Source organism: Rhinatrema bivittatum, chromosome 2 (assembly GCF_901001135.1).
Source record: "Rhinatrema bivittatum chromosome 2, aRhiBiv1.1, whole genome shotgun sequence".
Lineage (NCBI taxonomy): Eukaryota > Metazoa > Chordata > Amphibia > Gymnophiona > Rhinatrematidae > Rhinatrema > Rhinatrema bivittatum.
In genome coordinates, this window is record NC_042616.1 from 764118472 (window position 1) to 764142398 (window position 23927).

The 23927-nt window shown below is 47.6% G+C and overlaps 1 protein-coding gene across 2 annotated transcripts in view; it reads right to left on the bottom strand.

The window, feature by feature from the left end:
• TMEM65 (transmembrane protein 65) overlaps nucleotides 1-9558 on the bottom strand; it is a 168288-nt gene extending 158730 nt beyond the window's left edge. Inside the window, exon 1 of one of the 2 annotated variants that reach the window (XM_029591999.1) lies at nucleotides 8485-9558. In XM_029591999.1, the coding sequence (XP_029447859.1) occupies nucleotides 8485-8728 (244 nt within the window). In that variant the 5' untranslated portion in view covers nucleotides 8729-9558. The remainder of the gene's footprint in view (nucleotides 1-8484) is intronic. The other variant, XM_029592001.1, reaches the window with a different exon arrangement.
• Nucleotides 9559-23927: the final 14369 nt, after the last annotated feature.

Here is a 23927-nt window from a genome sequence, read left to right on the forward strand (position 1 = left end):
GGTCCAACCAGGGGACTGGGGTGCAGGTGGGTACATCGGTAGGGAGGATGTGAGAGTTTATGAATATTAGATCGAGGGTGTGGCCTGCTCTGTGGGTGGGGTGGGTAATAATTTGGTTGAAGCCTATGGCTTTAAGAGGCGTGAGGAAGGCTTCGCATGTGGGTGTGCAGGGGGTGGAGTCATCATGGAGGTTGAAGTCCCCGAGAATGATGGCGGGGCTCTCCAAGCCTATGTTTTCTGCTACATATTCTATGAGTGGGGAGGGGTTGTCCTCAACGAGGCCTGGAGGGGCGCAAACTAAACAGATTTGTAGGTGTATGGATTTGAACAGGCCAACTTTGAGTTTGGGTACTGTATTGGCAGGGTGTGCAGAGATTCTGAGTTCTTTCTTTTCTGCTAGCAGAAGACCTCCTCCTCTTCTGTGTAATGGTAGTTGATTCAGGAGGACGGTGTCCGTGTCCTTGAGCCAGGTTTCTGTTAAGGCACATATGTCAGGGCTAGAGTCCAGCAGAATGTCGTTGAGAATGGTCATTTTTTTGGAGATAGACTGTGAGTTGCAGAGTAGGAGTGTGAGGGCGGTAAGCCCAAGAAACTGTGTGAAAGGGGATAGCATAATGGGTAGCAGGGCTCTGGGGCGTGGGGTAGGGATGTAAGATATAGGTTTCCTGGTGTTGTGAAAGTGGTATTTGAGGATGGGAATGGGGTGAGTCAGCATGTTCACCATTATGGGGAAGGGTCTGGGGTTTGTTAAGGAGTATGGTAGGGGTCTTCGCTAAGGGGGGGGTGGGCTAGGCGGAGAGAAAATGGCTGAGGGGTCTGGAGAAGGTGGGAAAAGGAGGGGTGAGTAGGTGTAGAGTGAAGGTCACAGGGGCTGTGCGTGAGCAGGTGATGTGGTAGTGGCTGTGTGGGGGGAAAGGGAGGGGTAACAAGACTGGAGAGGGAACGTGAGGACAGGGGGAGGGAGGTTTGAGGCAGACAGAGGATGAAGGGGAGAAAGAGAGGTGAAGTAGCTAAAGGGGTAGCGCAAAGAGGCAGGCCGGAGGCTCACCGGTGCAGATTTAAAGAGTCCTGTCCCGCGTCGTGTCGTCACAGTCCCACGTAGTTGCCTGGGGGTCATAGGTGGGCGGAGTCGAAGGTAAGGCAGAGAAGGGCAGGCTCAGCGGGTCTGATCGCGGCCTGTGGGGGAAGCGGAGGGTCTTCCAAAAGCTCTACACGGGCAGGGTTAGGCTGCAGGGCCGCTTCCGAGTCAGGTAGGGAGGCAGCAGCAGGCCGGTTTGCGACCTTGTAGGAGAGGCAGTCAATGAGGGCGGCTCTCAGGATCACAGGGTCGGCGTTGTGTCTAGGCCTCGCTAGGGCGGCGGCGTAAGGACAGGATCGCCACCTCATGGGCGAGTCGGCGGGGATGGGCCTGCTCACGATCGAGTCTGGTGCTGCCGTCAGCGAGTAGGGCGCAGTTGATGATGCTAGTTGGAGGCCACGGCTGGATTCCCAGATATTTAAGAGAGTCTCCCTGCCCAGAGAAAGATTCTCGAGGAAATAAGGAGCAGCATCCATTCTCTGTGGCTCTATCAAAAGGCCAGAGCATTTGGCCTAGATGATCTTGGCTGAGGATCCCGCCAAATAGACCTACTAGCAGTCCTGCACCCTTTCCAAGTCAGTGTCCTGAGCCATGAGGTCATTGTCAATGTAGATTATCAGGGTGACCCACATGCCAGGCTCTAGTAGCACTAGACCAGTAAGCTGCCTGCACAGCAGACACAGAAACGGCTCAATGGCCAGCACCTAAAGATGGCCAAACAGGGGGCACTCCTGATGTAACTCTCCCCCGAATCTCAGAGGTGATGCCCAGGACCAGTTTACCTCCACGAGACACTTTGCCCTTGAGTATAAGAGGTGAAGCAGCCCCATGAACCCGGGGCCAAAGCCGAATGCCTGCAAAGTCCCTATGAGATACTTGTGATCCACCCTGTCAAAAGCCTTCATCCAAACGAGAGATAAAAAGGTCAATGACAAGCTAGTCCTGTCAGCCAGATGAATCAGATACCAGACCAAAAATAGTTTATCAAAAGATGATCCATCCAGAGATTGTGTAGGTCTGATCCAGGTGGATCACCTCTGCTAGGATAGACATCAGCTCCAAACTGCAGGACAACGCCTTGGCCAGGATCTTGTAGTCCATACACAGCAGGGAGTCTGAGCACCAGTTCCTTATGATTCGCAGGTCACCTCTCTTGGACAGGGGCAACTGTCAGGTCTTTAGAGCTTTGTTTAAGACCTGCAGGAGAACAAGTCCTAGGATGACAAAAAAGAAGCTGACAAATCTGGTGGAGAATCTATTGATGCCAGGGAACTTCCCCCGTGACATCTACCCAAGGACCTCCAAGATATCCCCCAACCAGACTCAGCTGTATTTGCTCACAACAAGAAGCCCCTCCCACAGGGCCCAGCAGGCATCCAGGTCCACCATATCGGCGAGAAGAGAGCAGAATAGAAATCACAGACCTTTGCCCAGATCCTATCTGATTCAGTGAAAGAGTACAATCAGCAAAAAGGCATGTTATCTGCTTCTTGTTCCCCCTCCTTCTCTCTCCACTAATATCGGTATAGAAGACTCTTTAAATAAATAAACAGTAGAAGAAGCATGAGCCATGGTCCATCTATCCCAGAAATTGGACTCACAACAGCATGTAGGCCCCCTCTTGCCGCTCTTCGAGAAGGTGGAGGGTATGCTTCTTCTACTGTATTGAGGATCACAGCTTGGTCTACTGCCTGGTCCTCTCTGTCGAGGAGGCAGTCTTTGCGATGAAGACGACCAGGAAGTAGACCCAAGAGCTGCTCAAACATTCGGCACCTCTCTGCGTTAACGCCCCAGGCATGCTCCTGACAGAAAACCAGGATGCAGGCTTTCCCCACATCCCACCACCTCCTTACAGTGCTAGTCTACCAGAACTCTTGAATCACTGCCACCAACTCCTCATCCTCGTGGAGTGAGTCGCTGAAGTGCCAGTAGGTTGACCTGGGCTGGGCAGAGCTCAGCACAATCCTTAGGGCCACTAAACTGTGGTCCAAATGGGGGGCTAACTCCACTATGCAACTCATGACCTGGTGCATCAACCAGGCAGACAAATACCACTGGTCGATTCAAGTGTGGGACCCTCATCCCTGCTGCACTCTAAATAGAGGTGAAGCTGGAGCTTGCTCCTAGGTGGCGATTTCACCAGGTATCTACCAGTGAGCGATAGCAACTGTCTTCTCAAGTAACCTAGCAGCGACCAAGAGGGTTTCCTCGCCATCCTGGTCGAGCAGGTCAGAGGTTCTATCAAAGTCACCTCCGAATACCACTTCCCCTTTGGGATCTAGGACTTCCAGGCAGACCAACAACTGGCAAAAGAACGTCGACCTTTTGTCCACGTAGTTGGACGCATGCACATTGATGTAGCTAATGGTGCCGCTCTCAAATCACACACAAAGGTGCAGCATTCTGCCCGGAACACTGGGCATGATCTCCAACATCTCTACCTGTGAATCTTGCGAAATCAAGATGGCCACTGCACCAGCCACTCCCGAGGTGCGACTGAAGGCTCTCTCTATGTTCCATTCCAGTTGCCAAGATGCTTCGGCATCTGGACTGGTGTGGATCTCCTGTAAAAAGGTCATCAAGTACCCACCTCGCTTAAGGGAGGAGAGCACCCAGTGCCTGCAGAACCCAGTCCCACACCCATTAAGGATGCCAAAAAATCAGAGCCATTTTCTGTCAGGTGGCATTCAAGTACTCACAGGGCCTCCGGAAGCATGGACTCATTTTGACTTCTCTTTTGTCAGGGGCAGCTGGTCATGGAATGTGGAGTGGCCCGCTCCACATTCCACCACCTCTGGAGTCTGCTCTGCTACTGCCATCTCAGTCTTACTGAGGCGATTACCTTTGTTGCCCCATAAGAGATACAGGGGCCCAGGCACAGCTGGGCTCTTTGCCAGCCTGCAGCCTTCTTTCCTTGGTCTGGCTCTCACACTTTCTCGCCCATCTCCCCAAAACTGGGGTCTGGGATCATCCTCTGTTCCCGCCCCTTCGAGAGGAAATGCTCCAAGATCAAGGGTCCCTCCTGGATCCTCGCAGTGGGAGTCTCTTCCCTCCCCCTACTACCCCCAGAATACAGCCCAAACAATGCCAGGCCACCTAGGGAAAGGGATATGGGTAGGGATGGAGCAAAATAATTAATTAGGGATAGCGGGAGTAGCAAAACAAGAAGTCGGGGTGGTGGAGGAGAGAGGCATTTCACCGGATGGGCAGGGTCATCTGGGATTTCCACCCTCCTCCAATCCAGAGGGGGGTTACCAGATTACAGTGCCTCCATACCCTCTTGCTGTGAAGGAGGAGGAGGAGGGGGCTCCCATCGAAGTGGGTCCTCTTTTGTTATTAGCGGGCGATATTTGGAAGCGGTGGCTTTTCCTCAAGCATGAGGGCGGTCTCATCTATTTCAGCTAGGGCCTCACTGCAGGGAGGTGATGTTACACTAAGTAGTTGAGCCATCTCTCCTTGTGGCAGCAGGAGCTCATACAGCTCAGGTTATGCTGTTCAGAGAAGGGATAAAGTATCTCCTCAATGGGGGGGGGGGGGGGGGGGGGGGGAGGGATCTATCCATCTGATCCTACTGCTCGGGTCCCTCTACTGCCCTCCCAGGTGGGCCCTGTGTTCCCCACCCCTAGGAGAATGTTCAGAGGAGATCTTGGGGCTAAGTCTCTGAGGTCTGGCTTGGCTCCCCGCCCTGGTCAGCAGAGGCCCATCTCCCTCTCCCACAACCTTCATGGGCTCGGCCGCTTTTTCAGTCAGCAGGGTGGCAGGCTCCAGGTTGGAGGGTGGAGCTGAAGGAGTTCGCTCTTGGCAGACAGCTGCCAAGCGCGCCACATTGTTTTTTTGCTATCTAGTTGAGGCAATTCCAGAAGAAATGCCCCAGCTGGTGACAATGGTCGCACTTGGCCTCTTCCACTGTGTAGAAATCTTTATAGATTCCTCCTTGGTAAGGGTATATGAGCACCCAGCCGTCCGGGAGCTCCCTGTTCTCTGGGAGCCGCACTCAGGCTTGCCTTCGAAAGGACTTGATGTGTCTTAGGTCTTTCTCATGACGACCCATGAGCAGCGCGGTAATGGGTGAAGTGGGTTGCCCCAGATTACCAAGGTGGACCTTAATGAGGGCAACTGGGAGGAAGGGCGGCACATTAGATATCATTAGCCCGGTGCCCTATCCCATGAGGGGATCCACTTGGTTGTGGACCCCTCCACAGCCCTGTGGACCACCCATAACAAATCACACGAAGAGGACGGCCTTGCCCTATATTTTGCTGACACAACCTGCTTGGGGCCAACCCATCTTCAGAGAAGAGAAACATATCTGGCAATGCCAGCAGGGGGCATCGCATACTGTTTTAAGGTAAGCCCCAGCATTCCCACTGCTGTGGATGACAAGAGGTCCAAGATGAGGGTTATCATTGGCGGGGGGGCTGGGGAGCAGCAACTGCCACATAGAAGGGTGGCACCCCCACCGCTCTTCTCCTTGATGTGCAGTAAAGGGTGTGGTAAACATCATCCCTCCTTCCCATATTAGTCTCTGCGGAAGAGGGGCAGGGGGCGCCGTCAGTGAAGATCGCCCTTCGAGAACTGGCGAGTACGTGTATTTAACTTTTCTCTTCCTCTTCTTTTGGAGGGGGTTCAAGGAAGCAGTTCATCTGGTGGGTGGGACTGACATGAGATTAGTGACCTGCTGCTCGGGTCTGCTCATCGGCCGCTCTGCTCTCTGGAGCAGGGACCATTGAGGTGAGGGGGGGGCCCCCCCGAGGTCAAGGGGGTGAGTGCCCTTCCTTTCCTCCCCCTCTTGCTGCAGCAGGAGGTGGCAGGCTGGGTGGAACCCGCCAGAGTGCCTTTGCTCCTTGCCCTCGAGGTGGGGCACCAGTCTCAAGAGTGGAGGGAGGGATCTCATGGAATGCTCTCGTCCTTCTGGAATCTGTGTGGGTCAGAGGCTGGCTCTACGGCAGCAGTCCTCTTAGGGGCTGCAAGGGCAAACCAAACAGGCAAAGTCAACTAGAGCCAGACTAATAAAGGAAAAAATAAATCAAAAGGGGAGAGGTTTCTTCCTTTTTTTTTTTTTTTTTTTTTTAAACAGAAAAAAAAAATGGCAGGGTAAGACTAAAAGACAGAACTAGTTAACTCATTAAACCTATTTCTCCTTTTCTGGGTATGAATATATATTAGGCTATTAAATTCAGACACAAAACTATTTTCTAAAAATTAGACAAAATGAGAGTTTCAAGAATGGTTGATACTGAAAAGATTTATAGGAATTCTCCAAACCTAAAGCATTATTACTAAAATGGGCCTTCACTCCAGTTCAAGAGAATTTGGGTCTGAGAATAATCTACTTCCCATGTCTGAAATCCTTGTGTTATAGTTTCAATCATGCAGGTGGTGTAATACTTTACTGTTCTGGCACTATATTCACATGACTAACAGGCAGGTGAGTTATTGACTGAGTCACAGCTACCTGGGACCCACCAACTATTTCTGCTACACATTTGGATTTTTGCCAATCATGCATGCTGCCACAAATAGCTGTTTCTTGGGTGCATGATGATCTAAATAGCTTGAAATAATTCAACATAGCCCCACTGAGCAAGTTTTAATGTTCAGCATGGACTATGCTTTAAACCCCTTCATTGGCAAGCGTTTGCAATGTCTGTAGGAACAATTTCCTTTCACTGCGAGATTTTTAAACCACAGTAAAGTACACTGTAACTAAATCCTGTTATTTTTTTCAGTATTTAAGAGTTTTCATCTGATAATTAGATTGTGAATACCTTGTCAGATTTACTCTCAGACTGGACCTGTTGTCTGAAATTGCATCAGGTTGAAGGAGAGTGGGGAAGAGAACTGTCAAATGTTTAGACACATCATCATCATCATCATCAAGCTTTAAGAAAATAACACATATATAACACAATGTATTTTCCTTAAAATACCTATAAACAATGTACAATCAATTCTAATAAATTAAGACTGCCCAAAACAGAAAGCTTATATACTATCCATGACAGTTTTCCATAGACTTAGACACACAAAAGAGGGTGCTCTTTTACTATAAGACTATCCAGATGTTCTCATACTCATGTCATCTTCCCAAAACAACTCTAAGTACCCTAACAATATAGTTGTTTTTTTTCAATTTTGTCAGACGTCGGATAAACAAATTAGTACTTGTTGTAACAAATAAGTGCGCCCAGCAAAATACACTATTTTTGACAGTTACTTGGAGTGGAGGAGTAGCCTAGAGGTTATAGCAGTGGGCTATGATCCAGGGTTCAAATCCCACTGTCACTCCTTGTGACTCCTCCCTTGACTCAAGTACAAAACTAGATTGTACCTCTGGGGATAGGGAAATACCTACAGTACCTGAATGTAATCCCCTCTGAAGTACCCTAAAGCAGAAAACAAAACAAAATAAGATCTCTCTCATAGTCTCAATAGAATCCCCCTTTGCATGTCACTCTAGTCTCTCATCACACTTACTTTGAAAAAATGTTGCTTGTAACACCTCAGAATACCGCATCCCAGTTATTAACCACCGATTCATTTGAGATTTAATTCAAACATTACACAAATAGTTAATTACTAAGAGATTATAATATCAAAAAGCAGAAATCCTGAAAAAAATGAGTGTGCAAGCAAAACAACTATTCTGTTCAACGGATTTGTTTTCAATCAGTTGTTTTATTCCCGGACACACAGAATCAAATCTGGAAACTAAACAAACAATTCAGTCTCTATGATGCATTCCAAAATCACAGACTTACACTTCACAGGGGAACAAACCGCAGGATGTTTTCCAGTTCCGGCTGACTACTTCCCCTTGCACACAAGAGTTTTGCACATCAGAAAGTGCATGTCATAGGCCTAATTTCTTAAAGACCTTACCCCACAAAAAGAATGTTAAGAAAGAAACAAAAAAATCCTTCCATACATTCAGCCTGCTTTGTTTACCTTAACTCATGGAGTGACTGCAAAGAAGGGCTGAGGGGAAAAAAACAAACAAACAGCGCAATATTCCAAACTTTCCAAACCGCAGACACACCCACATTGGGAAGTTCCTGTAAAATACCTCCATCTCGCCTTCTTGGAAAGGACAAAGCGGAAAAAAAAGTTTTTTTTTTAATTTAGGGGGAGGGGAACAGATTAGGGAACTGCTCGGTTATCAACGCTGGAGGAGCAAAGTGAAACAACCGGAACAAGACTGCATGGGGGCGGAGAACCCAGCCAAGCAGCTGTCGCAGCTCAGCACAGGGTCACATGAGGTCAGGCCCATCCTGGTTTATAAACAAATTATATTTTCATGCTGGGAATGCAGGGGAAAACGGAAGCCAGACGCACCCATGCACCGAGCTGCCGGCCGGTTAACGGGTGGAGGGAGGCGAGGAGCCGGAGCTCCCCCTGGCCCTTACCTTGCGCTATGGCTATGGACTCGAAGCGGTGCAGCTCCCGCAGCAGGCAGCTCCTCTCCGTGGGGTGCAGGCTGTAAATGAAGTCCCGGGCTCCGGCGCTCGTGTTCAGCGGCTCCATGGCCTCTTTCCTGGGGTGCGTGCCTAGCGCCCGGTAGGGCAGTGAGATGCCCTCCCGTAGCCGGCACCAGGGCTTCAGGGAGGCAGCGGCGGGCCGCAGGACAGTCCGGCTCAGCAAGGGCAGCATAGCCACGTCGGGCTCCTGCCGGGGAGTGCGAGGTCGCTCCCTGAGATATCCCCCCCTCACCGCCGGCACTGGGTCCCGTCACAGCACAGCCAGCGGCGGTTGCATGAGCAGGGGGAAGGCGGCTGTTAAGAGACACGGAGATCCTTTGAAGTATCTTCTTCGTAAATAAAACTCTCTCGTATTCGATAATTCAAACCAGAGAATGGTGGAGATTTTTTTAAAAAGAAAGAAAATCCACTAGTAAATCACAAGAAGTCAGCGGTTGCAAAAGTCAAGTGCGCCCTTGGGAGGATGCAACGATTGCTTCTGTCTGCGAGAAGGCGCAGCGAGAGTACGAAAGGGCTTTAAAAAAAATAAATAAATACAAACCCCCCTCCGAAAAATGAAGGGAAGAAAGGAAGCGACGGTAATTAAAATAATAATAAACAGAGGAAACACGCAGGGCTCGGCTGGGACGGCCTGCAGTGCGTGTGAGCCGCAGCCGCCGAGGTTACTCCAGGGAGCGGCTCGCGCGCGCTCTGCCTCCAGTCCGGGAAAGACAAGGAGGGAGGCAGGCACCTTTCCCTCTGCCCTGCAGTAATTGAAAGGCTCCAGTCAAAGTCTCACTCTCCCCGAGGCCCAGAGCTTTTCCCCCAGCATCCTTCTCGCCTTACTCCAGAAGCTCACTCGTGCACGGTCTCGTCTTCCGGTCGTTTTAAGAAAAACAAAACCTAAATTCCAATCCCAGTCAATGACAAAAGCTGAAAGCAGCTCAGAAATTCAAGCTGCAGCTCTCTGAAGGGGGGAGGGCGGGGCGAGCAACGTCATCACGACCGTCTCTTTCTCTCTCGCTCCCCTCTAGCAGCTGTTTGGCTCTGAAGCCGGTGTGACGTTATTGTGGGCGGAGCGTATGCTAGCGAGCGTGTTCTTTAGTACTCCTGTATCACTGCTGTCAGCAATTTATCGTAGAAGTAAGCGTGCATCAGAATACGCCTAAAATCCCTGGCCTGCTCTTTTATTCTAAAACTGTTACGTGCTTGGGTTCAACCTCTCCTAAGCATATCGTCCCCTCATGCACCCAAAAGCAGCAATATAGTGTGACATTTGGATTTCTTCTCCTCTTCCTGGCCCTCAGGCTGTGGCATCTTGTAACAAAGAGGGTTCACCACACTTTATTTTGTATACATGCCTTAACAACAATAATGTTACAAGCAGCATGCTTACTCACAGTTTCTTGGTCTCACTATTCTCCAGACCAGTGGTTCTAAAACTTTTCCCATCGCGATTACACCTGAAGGACAACACTCACAAGTGTGACACACTGTTCATTACAATCCACAGTGGAAATTTAAAAAAAAAAAAGGCCCAGTATTACTTTTATTGTTATGAATGACACAAGGGAAAGATAAGTACTCTCTCTTAACAGAAGTTACATAAATAGTTAACCTCCCATACCAGAACAGCATCAACTTCTAGCACTCAAATAATAACCACCTTACCTATGAAAAGGCAACACTTAAAATATTACACCAGGCCTTAAAATACCAAGTCTCCTCCTCCTATTAGGAAAACAGAAAAGGCCGGGCTGCTATAGAGTCCTACACAGAAATTACATACCAGCAAATTACCTCCTTTTTGGCATTAAAACATCGTGTTGTGGCTTTGGGTGGTACTTTCTTTTTGAAATTTCTTTGTTTATGTTATGTGAACTACAGAGGGAAAAAATTTGGGTTTACAGATCCTGTTCATCTGGAGACCTTCTTATTGGATAAATCGGAGTCTAATCTGGTAATATTAGAGGTAAATGGTCCTTAATAGAAGTAAATAATCTCCTTCTCCTATTATAGGATAAGCTGAAATCTAGAGATAGTCCCATAGGGGCGGATTTTCAGAGCCCTGCTCGCGTAAATCCGCCCAAAACCGGGCGGATTTACGCGAGCAGGGCCCTGTGCGCCGGGAAGCCTATTTTACATAGGCCTCCCGGCGCGCGCAGAGCCCCGGGACTCGCGTACGTCCCGGGGTTCTCGGAGGGGGGCGTGTCGGGGGGCGGGGCCGGAGCGCGCGGCGTTGCGGGGGGCGTGTCGGCGGCGTTTTGGGGGCGGGTACGGGGCGTGGCTACGGCCCGGGGGCGTGGCCGCGCCCTCCGTACCCGCCCCCAGGTCGCGGCCCGGCGCGCAGCAGGCCCGCTGGCGCGCGGGGATTTACGTCTCCCTCCGGGAGGCGTAAATCCCCCGACAACGGTAAGGGGGGGGTGTAGACAGGGCCGGGTGGGTGGGTTAGGTAGGGGAAGGGAGGGTAAGGTGAGGGGAGGGCAAAGGAAAGTTCCCTCCGAGGCCGCTCCGATTTCGGAGCGGCCTTGGAGGGAACGGGGGGAGGCAGCGCGGCTCGGCGCGCGCAGGCTATACAAAATCGATAGCCTTGCGCGCGCCGATCCAGGATTTTAGTGGATACGCGCGGCTCCGCGCGTATCTACTAAAATCCAGCGTACTTTTGCTTGAGTCTGATGCGCAAGCAAAAGTAGGCTGTTCGCGCGCCTCTTAAAATCTACCCCATAGGGAATAGAGGGCTACTTAGATTTTAGATTTCCTTTATTTTGATTTGGATGATGTTCTCCCCCTATTATGCTTTGTATCACATCATATGATATATTTATAGTTTGGTTTATCTGTTTGCCTTAATTTTGGATGTTTGTGATACATAATATGTAAATGTGTTTCATGATGGTATCATTGAAAAAAAACAATAAAGAATAAATTGAAAAAAAAATCCAATAATTAAAAAACTCATATAAAACATTTTACAGTCACCAATAAAATATTTAAAAACAGCAGGCACAAAGACCCAATAATTAAAAATAATTAGTATTAAAAAAATGCCCTGCTCTCCATACATGGGAACATTTGATTTCCAGGTGCCCTGAGATTGTTGTGAATTAGCAGGGTGGGAGGGGAAGGTTTGCCTGCAACCTTTTCCTCTCTCTCAGTCACACAGGCCCTCTCACTGACAGGCTGATACAGTAAAGTGTGGCCGCGGTTACCCTGCTTCTAACCCGCTTTCTACTCACAATTTGGCCACGTTAGTCCAACCCACGATTCACTATCCCTTTTAACCCATCCTTACCGCTTCTTTAAATCAACGGGAAACCCTTTCCACCCGCGGCATGTATATGATATGTAAACGATCGGATTAGCTATTCCCTCCCATACAGTAACGTGCGCCCCAATTATCGCCTTTTTAACCTGTAGTTTTGCCGCGCGTTTAACCTGCTAATTTACTGCCTACCCTTACCCCTGCGTTAGTGTGGAGCGTCAGGCAAGCCCTGGCAGAGAGAGACAGCAATAGGCAGGCTCCGGTCAAAATCGACTCGACATGTTATTAAAGCAAATGTGAATAAAGTACAACAAAAGTAAACTTACTGCATGTGAATGACAAACAGTCCTCTCTCCCCCCCCCCCCCCCCCCCCTCCCAAGGCATGCACCGTGGTTCCCCTGCCTCCCGGGGGCAGCTGGCGGCAAAAGCCGCTTCCAGCAGCCCCCGCCGGCGAAGGTGGATGAACGCACGCCTGTACGTGCAATTTGGGCGCTCAAGCCAGCGAAAGTGCATGACGAACGCCGTGACGTCACGATGTTTGATCATGCACTTTTGCTGCCTTCAGCGCCCGCCTGTACGTTCAATTTGGGCGCTCAAGCCAGCGAAAGTGCATGACCGAACACCGTGACGTCACGCACAGCGTGCACTCATGCGCCTTTACTGCCTAGGCATCATAGTGGATATTACTTTAAAATCGTCGGCTCAGTGTGCTGCAGCAGTCAAAATAAGCAAACAGAATGTTAGGAATTATTAGGAAGGGAATGGTGAATAAAACGGAAAATGTAATAATGCCTCTGTATCGCTCCACATTGAGACCGCACCTTGAATACTGTGTACAATTCTGGCCGCCGCATCTCAAAAAAAGATATAGTTGCGATGGAGAAGGTATAGAGAAGGGCAACCAAAATGATAAAGGGGATGGAACAGCTCCCCTTTGAGGAAAGACTAGAGAGGTTAGGGCTGTTCAGCTTGGAGAAGAGACGGCTGAGGGGGGATATGATAGAGGTCTTTAAAATCATGAGAGGTCCAGAACGGGTAAATGTGAACCTGTTATCCATAAAGTTAGCAAGCAGTACATTTAAAACTAATCAGAGATGCTTACTTTTTATTATAGTTATTTATTTATTTATTTACATCTTTTTACTATACCGACGTTCAGGACAAAAAGTCTTAGAAAAGTTACATATAACAAGGGAGTAGTCAAGATAAATTCAGGATAACCTTACCCGGATGACGTGATGTCACTCGGAGGGGCTGCCCCCGAGGTTCCCACCATGACGTGGATAAAGACGTGGGTGGCGTGCACTCACACCCTAGGAGACCCTCAGGAGAAACATGGTGAACACTGTCGCCATAGCCGTTCCGGGGATGCGCCTCCTCTCTTCTAGGGTATACATATTCAGATCCTTCAGCCTCTCCTCATAAGTCTTCCGATACTGACCCCCCCCCCACACACACACACACACACACAATTTTGGTCGCCCTTCTCTTGACCGCCTCCATCCTGTCTCTATCCTTTTTAAAATATGGGCTCCAGAACTGAGCACAGGTCTCCAGGTGAGGCCTCACCATGGTATTGCTTGCCTGCTGGGAATGGATCAGAACACGATACTGGTCACCGAGGTGTAGTTTGTTCAGGATCTGTTGCAAGGAGTTAGCAATCTGTTCGGGATCTGAAATTATATAGGAGGGTTGAGGGTGGATCCTTGGACCAGTGGCAGATGACCACGCCCCCGCGGGATGATCCCGAGAGGGACCACCAGTCAGGCTCAGAGTTAGGAGACAAACACACACTAGTTCTTTTATTAAACAGTATATTGAACCACCAGAGGTGGCAGTAGTGAGCTGGTAAGCCCGGCTGGGCTGTAGTCCCTCAGATACTGGAACAGCGATCCCTGGAGGCTGAGCTGAAGAGAAACTGAGATATCGTGAATAGGCAAGGTATGCAGATGGTAGCACTCACACAATGTCCCAACAAAGCCCAGGAGCTGGAAAGTATAGGCCCTCGAGGAGCGAGTGCCTGGTTCCAGGGAAAGCTCAGAGAGAATGATGGTAACTCACTGATGTAGCTGATATAGTTGGTAGTGAAGACTTCCAGGCAGAAGAGCAAGTCTGGGATCAGGGCCCTCGAGGAGCGAGTACCGGTTCCAGACTGTCACCTGAAAAATAAAGGAGAGAGCGAGGTCCCCGAGGAGCGGATACCTCTGGTAAGTCCGAGGAGGCAGAGTTGCTTAGAGAGACAAAGCGAGTCCATTGTCAATCCTTGCTAACTCGATCTGTTAGCAAATACTGAAACCTTAAATATCTATCGCGGGTGACATCATCTTTGAGGGACGCCCCCGAGGTTTGCGCCATTGCCGGTACTTCAGTCGGGGCCGCACCGCGCACGCGCCCCTAGGCCTCCAGGAACATGGCGGATAGCAGCGTCGAGCCAGTCCGGGAACGCCCGAGGACTTGCAGCAGAAGAACGCCGCGGCAGCCAATCTTCCTGCGGTAGGAGAGGGAGGCGCCAGAGAGGTAAGGAGGGCAGAGAGAGGGCGTCGGGCACCGACAGACACAACACAGTTACAGATATATACTATATATATATATATATATATATATATAGATATATATACACACAACATGGAGATAAGCAGATAAGGTCTGCTATCTATGTAGCAGCCAAGGGATGCTTCAGAATAGAAAATGAAGTGTTGATACAGATAGGAAGAATTTTGCACAGGAGACTGTGCCCCAGATCTATCCCTCTCACCGCCTGCACTAGGCCCTGCAACAGCTTGGTGCTCCCAGCTAGCAGAGACAGCATGAGCAGGAATGGGGGGGGAGGGGGGAGGGCAGACAACCTTTGAGTTATTGTCTTCATTTTTGTCATACTTCTAAATAAAACTCTCCCCCTCTCTCATCTTGGTATTCAATAATTCAAACCAGAGAGTGGAGAAGGAGGAAGGAAAAAAAAAATCCACCAGAAAGTCACAAGAAGCTTGAAAAAGTCAAACATGCCCCTGGGAGGATGTGGTGATTCCTTTCGTCAGCAAGGAGGTGCAGTGAAAGTACAAAAGGGCTAAAAATAATTGTTAAGTATTTGTAAGAGGACCCCTAATTCTGCCCCTTACTAGTAGTGTTTGCCCTTAACTGGTATGGCCAAAATGGTCTCAACAGACCTGGTGTGCCACTGTGCAATTGGAGCTCTAATATGGAATGCACTTCCAGAAGAACTGAAAAAGATCGATGATGTTTTACTATTTCACAAGCAACTAAATGCTTTTCTGTTTGTGCAAACTAAAAGCATCTAAAAGTGTTAGATAAATGTTATTGAAAGGTATATCTATTTTTTGTTATTTTATGATGGACTATTGTATTATTGTACTGAATTGTTGTAATCTGCCTAGCATAGATGTCCGTCTATTATAGGCAGAATACAAATTATTTTAAATAAATAATTTGTTAGCAGTCTCAATAGACCCTACTCCTAATGGGTTAGTGTAAGGAGGTGTTCCACTCCCCAGTGGAAGGTGTTTTCAGTCTGAATAAAAAGTCCTGCACCTGTGTAACGTGGGAGGAGTTCTTTTGTCAGCCTTAGCAGCCTAAGGGCTGCAGGAGTCTAGAGAGCAGAATTCCAGAAGTTGGAGTCCAGGTATCCATCTCGTCACAGAAAGGTACTAGTGGGCCTATCCCCTTCACAGGCAAGGTTCCAGGAGTGAGGAGAAGCAGAGATATTTTCTGCCTGGGGGAAGTGGTGTGCAAATCAGAAGTCTTGGGAGAGGTGACAGAGGATTTCTCATCAGTGACTAAGAAGATTTTTTTTTTTTTGTGAAGTTTGTGTCTAATGTGTCTAATGATCCAAAGACAACGACAAACCTTTTCCGTCAGAAAAAAATCAGCAGAACCAGAGGTCACGAGCTGAGGCTCCAGGGAGGAAGACTAAGAACCAATGTCAGGAAGTATTTCTTCACCGAGAGGGTGGTGGATGCCTGGAATGCCCTTCCGGAGGAAGTGGTGAAGTCCAAAACTGTGAAGGACTTCAAAGGGGCAAGGGATAAACACTGTGGATCCATCAGGTCTAGAGGACGTGTATAAAGAGGAGGCAGCAAAACACTGCACGGAGCGGCAGTAGCCACAGAGGCATTCACGGAGCGGGATACCAGTGGCCAGTGGGTGGTGTTCCACCTTCACGGAGCGGAAGGATGGAGGGCTGCCATCTCCAAATTATAAAAAAACCCCAAAAAAAAAAAACGGGTGGGTAAGAGTATGTAAAATTAACGGTAAGTTCATAGGCTATAGGTATTACCAATTATTAGGCTTGTTCAATGTTTGTTGATAGTTAATGTGGCTTTCAATGCATACTTCACTTTCAATGCATATCCAGCATAGCTCCCTGCTTCAACGGCAGGGGAGAAGTAAAACTTCTAGACCTAGACCTAGCTAATCCTGACTCAGCCCTATCCTCCTGGCAAAAGATTACAGAAACAGTCGCAAACAAATGGTGTCCAATAATCTCCAAATCAATCAACCCAACAAAAAAGGGAAACCAACCTTGGTTCTGCTCGGAACTGAAACAAATGAAACAGGACTTACGCCAGAAAGAAAATAGATGGCGCAAAACCCCAAACAAAACAACCCTCTCATCATACAAGGGACTCTTAAATCACTACAGGACCGCCATTCTACAGAAAAAGAAGGAGTATTATGCAAACAAAATACACCATTTTCAATATGATGCCCAGGCCCTTTTCGCTTACGTATCACAAATCACTAAATCAACCCCACCACCTATTCCAGATGAACAAGCTCTCTCAAAAGCTATTGAACTCGCTTCTTACTTCCAACAGAAGATCTTAAATACCCTCGCCCTCCTTCCTACAAATACAACTCCCATCAAGTCAGGTGAGAATTCCATTTCTCTAAATAGACCCAAATTTGACTGTTTCGAATCAATCTCCACCAAAGAGATTGAATCCCTTCTAAAAAAAAACTGAAACCTGCTAGCCATCCGGCTGACAATATTCCATCGAGACTCCTGCTTCTAATCCCAAACTTGATCTCAGGACCTCTGACCAGCATAATAAACAGCCTCCTATCCCAAGGAAGCTACCCAGACATCCTAAAAACCGCTTCACTCAAGCCCCTCCTCAAGAAACACAATTTGGACCCAAATGTACCAGCAAATTTCAGACCCATCTCTAACCTCCCTTTCGTCGCTAAACTAACGGAGAAACTGGTAAACACACAGCTTTCTGACTACCTGGAAGACCACAAGATCTTACACCCTTCGCAATATGGTTTCCGTAAATCACGCAACACTGAAACCCTCCTCATCTCACTAACAGACCATATTATTATGGGGTTAGATAAAGGACACTCCTTCCTACTAGTCTTGTTAGATATTTCGGCGGCTTTCGACACCGTCAATCACACCATCCTGTTGGATCGCCTAGCAGATATCGGCATCTCTGGATCTGCGTACAACTGGTTCAAGTCCTTCCTCAGCAATAGGACTTACAAAGTCAAAATCAATAATAAAGAGTCACCCCTAACAAAATCTAATCTTGGCGTACCACAAGGATCTTCTTTATCCCCAACCCTCTTCAACATATACCTCCTCCCCCTCTGCCAAATGTTAACAGATCTCAACCTAATTCATTATCTGTACGCAGACGACGTACAGATTCTAATCCCCATAACAGAATCAATCTCAAAAGCGCTCACCCATTGGAATAACTGCCTACTTCCATCACCAATCTACTCAACAGCTTAAACTTGGTCCTTAACGCTTCTAAGACAGAGCTTCTCCTCATCTCTTCAAATGACAACAATATCCACCAACCAACACCACTCAACTCTCACATCACATGTAAGCAGGTTAGAGATCTTGGGGTGATTCTAGACAACCGACTAAACCTAAGGAAAATGGTCAATACAACAACGAAAGACTGCTTTTACAGATTACAGGTCCTAAAACGACTTAAACCTCTCTTATTCTTCCACGACTTCAGGACAGACCTCCAAGCGCTACTGTTCGCAAAAATAGACTACTGCAGCGCCCTTCTACTAGGACTTCCCAAATCCTCTACTAAACCTCTGCAGATGATTCAAAATGCGGCAGCAAGATTGTTAACCAGTACCAGCCGCTACGATCACATATCACCAATTCTCAGGAACCTACACTGGTTACCAGTAAATTACAGAATTCTATACAAATCAATCACCTTAATCCATAAAACCATCCATCATCAACTTCAACTTGACCTGGAAATACCTTTCAAACTCTACTCTTCTATCAGACCAACTAGAGACATTTACAAAGGCACTCTTAATGTTCCCCCCACTAAAGCCACACGCCTCGCTATGACCAAAGACAGAGCCTTTTCGATAGCAGGCCCATCGATCTGGAACAGTATCCCATCAAACCTCAGACTGGAGCCATGCCTTTTATCTTTCAGAAAAAGACTTAAAACCTGGCTCTTTCAACAAGCCTTCCCTGAACCACCAGACAATCACTAGTTGGCCTTCATTCCTACCCGGTCAGGCACTCCGCTTCTCAAAGAAAAAATAAATGGACTCTGAGACATTCAGGTTAAAGCACCGTCCTTAAGTTTTAACTTGTACACTCTATGGTAAAATTCCTTTTACCGGCCTTTCTTCTTTCCAGCTGATTGCAAGCTTCCAAGTTCTCTCCCCCTGTTGATTGTAACTTTGACTTATTCCTACTTACTGTTATCTTTCGTTTACGTGAATTTGTTACTCTAGTTTTTCCCTTTGTTAAATTGTAAACCGATCCGATATGGTAATTTACTATGAAGGTCGGTATAAAAAACTGTTAAATAAATAAATAAATAAATAAATAAATAAATAAAACTAATACTTCACGCTTATCCAGCATAGATCTCTGCTTCAACGGCAAGGGAGAAGAAAAACTGATACTTCATGCATATCCAGCAGAGCTCTCTGCTTCAACGGCAGGGGAGAAGAAAAATAACTAATAAGGGCTGAATAACATAATCTGGTTAAACATATAAGTATGGGTGTAGCTTGCTTATTGCAGCGGTTACCAACCCCCATAACTAATCAAGCTTGATAGTTCACTTGGATGCAGCTCCATCACTGCTCTCTACATTAATGGTGGGGGTGAAAGGGAAATAGAACCAAAGGTTACTAAGAGCCAAGAGAAACAGATAAGTATGAGAAAAAAAAAGAAGTGTGAAGCTTGCTGGGCAGACTGGATGGGCCGTTTGGTCTTCTTCTGCCGTCATTTCTATGTTTCTATAGGAGTATTTTGTCTTCAGTGGGAGTTCTTGGAGGAAGATGACTACCCAGCAGAAAAAGAGGTCCTGTGGAATTGCTCTCTGACAGGAATTCAGGCAGAGGCTAATCTAAGTGCCAGAAATGGTGAGAGAAAAGAGGACAGCTACTTTTCTGAACAGCTACTGAGGAAAGAGCCAGGGAAGGAAGGGTCTCTTCCCCAGGAAGCAGACCCCTCGGAGAGAGTTGACACTGCTGAAAGAGACTGAGAATGTTTCTGGACCTTCTGTGGACTTGTTTGAAGCAGCCTGTATTATTTCTTAGTATACCAGCATTTCAGACTCTGAGTTGCTCATCTTCAGTGCCAGTAAAAGATGAGCCAGTGCCAGAGAAAAATGATCATGCTTTTAATGTTGACTGGACTGATGAGTGGAGGAGCCCTTGCAGGAGAAAAGCACCTGCTGGAGGAAACCCCAAGGGCCTTGAAAAGAAGTCTCCCCTCCCCCTCCCTTGGGATGTATTGGGGCGTGTGCTGGTCCACGAGTCTCATGAGCACTGGGATCAGGGTAAGGGCTACATAATCGATAAGTACAAACTCCCAAGAAACGGGGAGGAAAAGGATGCGAATGTGTGTGTGTGTGAGCCACAACTGTCGCGGTTGCTCCAGGCAACAGCCGGAAAAGGCCCCGCGCCCAGCTCCTGTCCAATGACGGGCATCCTCGCGCTCTGTCTGGAGAGAAGGGAAGGGACGTAGGCAGCAGGCACATCTCCTCTCCCCCTGCGGTAACCGAAAGGCTCCCAATCGCTCGCGCTCTCTCTCTGATGCACACTGGGCTGCACAGAGCTTCCCACCTCCATCCTTCTCGCTTTAGCATGTTCCTCTTTCTCTGGGCTCGTGCAGAGTCTTCTGGTACTTTTGAGCAGGAACAGTCGATAACAAAAGATAAAAAGCAGCTCAGAAATTCAAGCGGTGGCTTCCCATGATGGGATTGGGTGGGGGACAAGGAAATGTCATCACAGCTGCCTCGGTTTTCTCTTTCTTCCATCTAGCAGCAGCTAAACTGCAATTTTAGCGGTGGGCGGAGTGTATGCGGGCACCCCCATCCTGCATCAGCACTGTCAGCAGTTTGTCCTAGAAGTCAGCGTGCATCGGACTACGCTTAAAATCCCCAGCCTGCTATTTTATCCCCAAACTGTCGTGCTTCAGCACAACCTGTCCTAAATCTATCGTTCGTTATATTCGAAATAAGCTGAGCATTGAAACCGCACCCTGAAATTCAGTGCACAGGTTCATAATGTGTATGCTAAAAATATTTGCAACTCCTGATGCTGTAAGCTAATGGTAAAAAAAATGCATACGACCCTGAAAATGTGCATAAAGGAAATGCTTAGCAAGCATCAAAACATGATTTGTGCAGATAAAATGTGACTTATGTTCACAAAAAACGTTTTCCATGCAGAAAGCATTTTTGTGCGTATGAATTGTATTTTATATGCACACAAAACATGGTTTCTGCGCACAATGCATGTATTCTGCACATACAGATTCTGACAGCAGAACTCCAGCATAGACCAACATTAGCCCTGGAAACTGTACTCCACCTTGGTCTAGGATTTAAGTTTCCAGCGTTAAGAAAATATGGGGTAAACCAGTGCTCTTCTTTGGATTCAGTGGTAATAGCTAATGCCATCATTAGCATAGGACTGGCATGAGAGGGCGCTAATCGTTCATACATTGTAGTGCATTCATTACCTTGTGCACCTTATCAATGGGCCTCTTTGTTTAATAAGACTGAAAGGGTCTGCATAGTGCAAACTTTGTCGCCATCTCAAGCTCATCAGCTGCTTCTCTCACAGTGACGGTCTGATTTTTTGGAACATGTGAAGCTGTAAGCTGTCCCCTAGTCTGCCGCCAGTTGAGTCATTTACTAGTATGATCCCCTTTCTGAAAGTTCACTTACTGCTAGGTATCTCAGTGAGGCATTAAGACGGCTTCCTCTTCTGTACATCAAATGTGTCCAATGTGTGCCTGAAATCAGCAAAGTAGGGCACGGAGAACAATGGAAGCACACCCTGCTTTGTCTCCCCTTCAAGCAGAACAGCAGCAGCTAGTAGTGACATGTATGGTGAGCCCTGAGACAAACTAGGTCATAGATGTTCCCCTCCCAGCCAAATGCGTACACCTGCCAACCTCTGCCAGCTGTTAAGTGGCGTGGTTGGATGAAAGAGACAATTTTAAAGCTCTTATTGAGATGCAAGGGAGCAGCTTCACATCATGTTTTAACAAGGAGGCAGACTCAAAATGGTCAGCTGCTCTGGTAAAAACAGAGGCAGTCTTCCTCCTAAAGAGAGAAATGTGGCAATTCTGAAACTGCTGACTGACAATTCTAATTCAAAGCTTCTCTCCTCCCTACTACAGCCACCCTTTCCTTTACAGGGACAAAAAGGAGCTGCTCTTCTCTTCTGTGATCTTGCTATTAAGTTTAAAAATAAACAAACAGGTTACATTTCACAGCATGTGAATGGGATGTAGCACTTTGTGCTTTTGAATAATGAAAAGGAAGTCCCCGTATATTTTTTAACCGGCATAATTATGCAAAAAGCATCTCTCTATAGAATGCATTTAGAGCTAAGGTTTGTTGTTTTCACAAAAATATTTCTTCCCTTTATAAAATACAGCAGGAAATGACATAGTGGCACAGTAAATGATGGCAGATAAAGACCAGCATAGCCCATCCAGTCTGCCCAACTGAGATTCATTTACTTTGGGGAGATGAGCAAACTATTCTCATATGCAACTGAACACCAACTCCAAACCCCTCCCCCCCCCCCCCCCCCCATGTCTTTCATCTGATTCTGAACCTTTTCTTACCACCATGCTCCTTGTCTCTCCCAAGCATGCCAAATATCTGTTCCAGCACTAGCCTCCACTACCTCTGATGTTAGGCCATTTCAGATCTTGCCATCAATGGGTAAGCCAACAACCAGGCCTCCTTCAATGTCCTATTATTAAGTTTTGTAATAATCCCTGCAACCACTAAGATATGTGGGGCTGTCATAAAAAGAAATCTGGCATCCCTATGCTTGTTCAAGTTTGGGTTTTAAATATGATTCTTCCATGCAGATTACTCCAGCCTTCTTGGGACACCGATGCTGTAATACCACTGCTATTTACGGTTGTAATCACTGCTCCATGCAGTTTACTCCAGTGCTTTTTTTTACTATCCTTTTTGCTACTAGAAATCCTCTGTGCTTATCCTATGCTTTTTTTTTTAATGTGGTTATTTTTCTCTCCACCATCTCCTCTGGGAGTCCATTCCATGCCAACCCTTCCATGAAGAAATATTTTTGGACATTGCTCCAGAATCTTCCCCATGGAGCCTCATACCAAGACCTCATTCTAGAGCATTCTTTCCTCTGAAAAAGGATTTGCTTCTTGTGTCAGCTTTTACCTTTCAGATATGCCCTTTCTTTCCTGCCTCCCCCTTCCCCTTCCCTCCTTTCCTCTAGGGTGTACATAATTAGGTCCCTTCATGTCATGACTTTTGTTGCAAACCGTTCACCATTTTGGAGGCCTGTCTCTGGTCCGCCTCTAGCTTGTTTATATCCTTCCAGAGGCATGACCTCCAGAAGTGGACACGATATTTTAGGTGAGGTCTTCCAAGCAACATGTACAGAGGCATTATCACGTCCTTTTTTCCTGCTGGCTTTGACTCTCTCCATGCACTTTGGTATCCTGTGGCTTCTGTCCATCATCTTATCACACTGTTTTGCTACCTGGAGATCATCAGACACGATCAACCCAAGATTTCTCTTCTGCTCAGTGCACATCAACTTCTCACCTCCCATCTTGTACTGCTTCTTTGAATTTCTGCACCCCAAATACCTAGCACTCCACTTTTTTTTTGCATTGAATCTTAATTGCCTATCAGGCTTCATCTTATTGAGAGAGTAGTGTCCCTGAAGAAGCTAGGCCTCAGGATCATGGTACAGCCCAGATGTTGCACAGGAGCTGGTGATATATACCCGAAGATAGATGGGAAGCCAGCAATAGGAGTAGCTGGGATAACTTTGCATGAACAAGATCAAAGGCCAGGTGAACAGAATTTCTATGGGGTGGATGCCAAGGAGTTTGTTGGACCAGCAAAGGTTTGTCTTCCTGGTGCTGCTTATATGCTGGTATCAGTTTGGAGCACACCAGGTGCTGATCCAATGGGGAGCCTGTGAAGGCATGTCTAGTTCTTTTAATTATAAAGGATATGTTTTCTGTGCCTCCCTAAATCGCCAGCAGTCTCGGTAGCTCCACTGCAGGTTTCCAGCCTGCAACTAGCAGGGCCAAGGTTCAAATCATTTTCCTCCTGACAGAATATCCCCCTCCTATTGGCCCCTCCTGGGGCCCTAGGTTCTGTTTTTTTAAGGGCTCTCTGGAATATGGTTGTTCAAGAGCAATCTGGAATCCGGGGGGGGGGGGGGGATGCCAAGACTTGTTGGGAAGTTCCTTTTGAATACCAGGTTTATTTGGGCTTGAAGTACCCCCAGGATCCCAAACCCACCTCAAGGAAGCAAGGTATCAAGTGGTCATGGGGCTAAAATCAGGCTGGACTTAGCCAGACCGAAATCAAGAACAGTTGCAGTTCCAGTCTCTAGAATTATTGTCCCTGATGCAACAGGAGAGGAGCTAGAATTGTCAGACGTGGAGTCAGATCCAAAACCTCCGGTGCAGGAGCTGGAACCACAGAAACCCCTAGAGTGAGAATTGAAGTCACTGAAATGACTTGAGCCAAACTCTCCGGAATGGAGAGTGGAGTTGTTGAGACAACTGGAGCTGAACTCTTGTTAGGCGCCCCAGCTGCAGGCCCATGCGGCTGGTTCCCCTACCTTTTAAGA